The sequence below is a fragment of the Babylonia areolata genome, chromosome 27 (assembly GCF_041734735.1).
Source record: "Babylonia areolata isolate BAREFJ2019XMU chromosome 27, ASM4173473v1, whole genome shotgun sequence".
In the NCBI taxonomy this organism is placed as follows: Eukaryota; Metazoa; Mollusca; class Gastropoda; order Neogastropoda; family Buccinidae; genus Babylonia; species Babylonia areolata.
The window spans coordinates 25,229,226-25,234,225 of record NC_134902.1 but is presented as its reverse complement, the minus strand read 5'-3'; the positions used below and the strand labels follow the sequence as shown (position 1 = coordinate 25,234,225).

The 5,000-nt window shown below is 41.3% G+C and overlaps 1 protein-coding gene across 1 annotated transcript in view; it reads right to left on the bottom strand.

Annotated features, from left to right (window-relative positions):
• Positions 1-5,000, bottom strand: part of LOC143301033 (signal peptide, CUB and EGF-like domain-containing protein 3) — a 96,755-nt gene that overhangs the window by 16,905 nt on the left and 74,850 nt on the right. Inside the window, exons 10-13 of the mRNA XM_076615035.1 lie at positions 3,959-4,081; positions 3,051-3,190; positions 1,414-1,492; positions 137-256 (exon numbers count right to left, since the gene is read on the bottom strand). Coding sequence (XP_076471150.1) covers positions 137-256; positions 1,414-1,492; positions 3,051-3,190; positions 3,959-4,081 — 462 coding nt within the window. The remainder of the gene's footprint in view (positions 1-136; positions 257-1,413; positions 1,493-3,050; positions 3,191-3,958; positions 4,082-5,000) is intronic.

Genomic DNA, 5,000 nt, shown 5'->3' with positions numbered 1-5,000 from the left:
GACATAATCATGAAAGAAATGTCGTGGAATAGTATCTGTTAAGTGTGTTTTTAAGCCAAAAGTATTGTACATCCTCGTCTGGTAGACATAGTCATTAAAGAAATGTCGTGGAAGAGTATCTGTGAAGTGTGTTTACCTTTCAGGATAGTAGACATGTGGGAGCGGAGCTCTTCCAGGCTGGAGTTGCTGAACTCACACTTCCGCATGATGAAGGCCACCTTGGCTGTACGCTTGTAGCTCAGCGGAGCTTCCTTCTCTGCAGCAGTTAAAGGGTTAAAGATTCAATGGTTCCGGAGCAGGTGGTTTTTTTTGTTTGTTTGTTTTTTGTTTGTTTGTTTTTTAAGGCTATCTGGGCAGTGATTTCATACCCACTGTGTCTTGGGCACAGCAAACATTGGAAGACGGTGGCCCAGTGCTTTTCTTTCTTCCGCCGTTTTAACTTTCCCCAACGCGAAGTGAAGTATCCGCTCACACTTGTCCCTATTACCTTTGTTTTTGACCAAAGTTTTGTACTTTTTATACTTTGTTTTGTCCCTTTGAATTTTGCTCTTTTTTTTTTAAACCAAAGCTTTGTGCCTTCTGACTTTGCTATTTACCAGATTTTGTCCCTTATAAATATTGCTTTTAACCAAAGTTTTGTCCCTTTCAACTTTTGCATGTTAACAAAGCTTTGCCCCTTTCAACTTTTGCTTGTTAACAAAGCTTTGCCCCTTTCAACTGCTGCTTGTTAACAAAGCTTTGCCCCTTTCAACTTTTGCTTGTTAACAAAGCTTTGCCCCTTTCAACTGCTGCTTGTTAACAAAGCTTTGCCCCTTTCAACTTTTGCTTGTTAACAAAGCTTTGCCCCTTTCAACTTCCGACTACTAACCAAAGTTTTATCCTTTCCAACTTTGCTATATACCAGATTTTGTCCTTATTAACTTTGCCTTTAACCAAAGCTTTGTCCCTTTCAACTTTGCTTGTTACCAAAAGCTTTGTTTCTTATAATCTTGCAGGGTAAGGGCAATCACTTCTTCTATCATCGCTTTCTCCCTTTAAAATTTGCTAATGACCAAAAGCTTGGACTGCTTTCCCTTTCACCAAAGAAGCTTTGTCCCATTTAACTTAGCTTTTAGCCAAAGAAGCCTTCCACCACTTGAGTTTGTTTTAAACCAAAGAAAATGTCAAAGGCGAAACATTGTGTATGTTTAAAAACAAACACAGCCATTGACAAGACGAACGAAGACACACAATCAGATTGTTGTGAAACGGTCTCTCAAGTCATCAACTGTTGGAGACAGGGTAAGGGCAATCACTTCTTCTATCACGGACAGCAGTGTGAGTGAGCAGGTTGCTTCCCTTAGGCCAGCACTGCACATGAAATGTCAACGAAAACGAAAAAGAACCCAAGTCGGGGTTTCGTGCAGCACTCACCTGAACATGTGGGAATGGAGGCGTTCCCTCCGTCCACCAGCCATTCGTACTGTGTGGAGGGGCCGCAGGTAAGGGCCACCTGTGTAGATTAGTACAGTGTGGTAAGTAATAATAATGATTATATTTATATAGCGCTGAATCTTGTGCACAGACAAATCAAAGCGCTTTCGCACCAGTCATTCACTCGCATGCGAACTCTAAAACTGGAGAAACTGAAGACAAGGAAGAGGCAGGGAAGGGGGAGGCTATTTTAGGAAGAGGTGGGTTTTAATACCAGACTTGAAAGAGTTGAGTGCGGAGACCTGACGAAGAGAAAGAGGAAGTTCATTCCAATTGCAAGGTCCAGAGACAGAGACAGAACGGCGGCCAACAGTCGAGTGTTTGAATCTGGGTATGCGTAAACAGAGAGGATCCGAAGCCGATCGCAGAGAGTGAGATGGAGTGAAGAGGTGAAGGCAGCCACAGAGATAGGAAGGGGCAGATTTGTGAATACATTTATAACACAGTCAGTGACAGATGTCAGTGACAATGACAGAGATAAGTGACAGTGACACATACTGCTAGGTTTTAGACAGTGGCAGAGACACGTCAGTCACAGTGACACAGAATAGTATGTTCTAATCCGTGATGGAGAAACGTCAATGACAATGTAACAGAATAGTATGTTTTAGACAGTGATGGAGAAACATCAAGGACAGTGACATAGAGTAGTATGTTCTAGTCAGTGACAGAGAAACGTCAATAACTTTGTGGCAGAATAGTATGTTCTAGTCAGTGACAGAGAAACGTTAATAACATTGTGGCAGAATAGTATGTTCTAGTCAGTGACAGAGAAACCTTGATGACAGTAACATAGAGTAGTGTGTTCTAGTCAGTGACAGAGAAACGTCAATAACATTGTGGCAGAATAGTATGTTCTAGTCAGTGACAGAGAAACATCAATAACATTGTGGCAGAATAGTATGTTCTAGTCAGTGACAGAGAAACGTCAATAACATTGTGGCAGAATAGTATGTTCTAGTCAGTGACAAAGAAACGTCAATAACATTGTGGCAGAATAGTATGTTCTAGTCAGTGACAGAGAAACGTCAATAACATTGTGGCAGAATAGTATGTTCTAGTCAGTGACAGAGAAACATCAATAACATTGTGGCAGAATAGTATGTTCTAGTCAGTGACAGAGAAACGTCAATAACATTGTGGCAGAATAGTATGTTCTAGTCAGTGACAAAGAAACGTCAATAACATTGTGGCAGAATAGTATGTTCTAGTCAGTGACAGAGAAACGTCAATAACATTGTGGCAGGATAGTATGTTCTAGTCAGTGACAAAGAAACGTCAATAACTTTGTGGCAGAATAGTATGTTCTAGTCAGTGACAGAGAAACGTCAATAACATTGTGGCAGAATAGTATGTTCTAGTCAGTGACAGAGAAACCTCAATGACAGTAACATAGAGTAGTATGTTATAGTCAGTGAGAGAGAAACCTTGATGACAGTGACATAGAGTAGTATGTTATATAGTCAGTGACAGAGAAAACCAACAACAGCAGTAACCGCAGCAGCAGCACCACCACCACCACCACAACCACCAACAACAACAACAACAACAGCAACTGCACTCAAAAGCAAGTATACCTCATTTTTGGGCAGCGAAGTGAACCTGGCTTTATTCTTGCAGCGAAGAGCACATCGGTTTTCCCTTTGAGCCACCGCGGACCCCTGACAGGTCAGCGCAGCCAAGGGAGGCGACTTGAGGGGAATACACAGCTGGGATTCTGAATAAAGAAAAAAAAAAAAAGAAATATGAAAATAATTCAGACAACAATATGGAGACTTTAAATGAATCGATAAATAACTAAATAAATGAATAGGTAAGCATACAAGTATTATAATAATTTAGACAACAGTTAACAACTTGTTTTCTTTTCTTTGTTAGTCTCAATCCGAATTTTCGACGGTAAAAACCGCCTTCTTTTGGCATTCTACACTGAAACTGAAGGTGTCTCCATAATATTGATATATATCTATCCTGTTAATACTGGGCTGGGCTGGATGGGGCGAAAAAAAAGAGTATACGTCAAGAACAAAAACTTCGCCATCGCCATCATGACGTAAAGAGACTCGTGTTAATTTTCAAAAGAATAGTGTCATCGTGTGGACAAACAAATGTTTATGGACGAAAACATTTATGAATGAACGAACGACGATGTCGTGGAAAAATAAATGAATGAATGAAAAACAGGACCCTAAAAAAATGAACAAGAGAATATGACAGCACCACCAGAGACGCAGCCATTAGCGGAGTGTCTCCAAATACCGAACAATCGCCTATATATCCCAACAGGTCTTTTCATCGAAGTTTTCAAATAGATTAAAAACACAGAAACTTGTCCACCGTGTCTACTCAGAAACAAGGAGCTACACACATACGCACACACACACACCCTCCCTCCCCCCCCCTCCACACACACAACCCTCCCCCTCCAACCTATCACCATCACCATCACCACCGCCACCACCACCAACACGACAGATTAACTCACGGATGCAGTCCCTGCCGTTGGGATGCAGTTTGAAGCCGGCCTGACAGGAGCATAGGTAGCTGCCTTCCGTGTTCGCGCAGCTGTGCTGGCATCCCCCGTTCTGGATGGAGCACTCGTTGATGTCTAGAAACGGGGCGCACGTGCAAGTGGGCAGAGAGAGAGAGAGAGATACGGATTATTTATTCATGTACAGGCTATTGCCCCTCATGAAGGGGTACATACACATGGTCATATAAAAATTAATTAATTAATTAATTTTAAAAAACAAGAAGAAAATCGCGGTCATATCATCAAGAACGAACGAGCATACTAAGACATCAGAGTTGATCGCAGTCTGAATGCTTTAAACAGACTGACAAACTGCGAATGACAGAGAAAGAGACACAGAGACACACACACACACACACACACACACACACACACACACACACACACACAGAGAGACAGACAGACAGAGACAGAGACAGAGAGATACTCATGGACAGGACGTTTGTCTTTCTTTGTGATGACGTTGGGTGGAAGGTGCTGATGGTGTCATTGTTGTTTTTGTTGTTGTTGTTGTTGCAGTTATTCCCGTCGCAATGTTGTTGTTAGTGGTTGAGATGGTGGTGGTGTCATTCTTTAATCAGGAATGCATTATGTTATTGTTTGTTGCTGCTGCTGTCCTTATCTTTGTTGCTGCTGTTGCTATTGTTGTTGTTGCTGCTGCTACATACATACATACATACATACATACAGAGACAGACAGACAGACGCAGACATATAGACATACATAAATACATAACCGTCACAGTCATAGATACGGACATAAAAGATGTGTGGATATGGAATACAGCTTTTCCCATGCTGTAATAGTCTTAGATGTTTGGTCGAACTATAAGCAGTGCCATTGAGAGTGGAAGTTGTCACAAGTATACACAGGCAATAGGTCTATATTGTCTGTGTCTAGCTTTGTGTAACTGCGACAAATTACAGTAATTTTGTATTTCATACAATGATAAGTATAAGATTTCGCGATCAATAAAGCAAAGTCAAATACTTA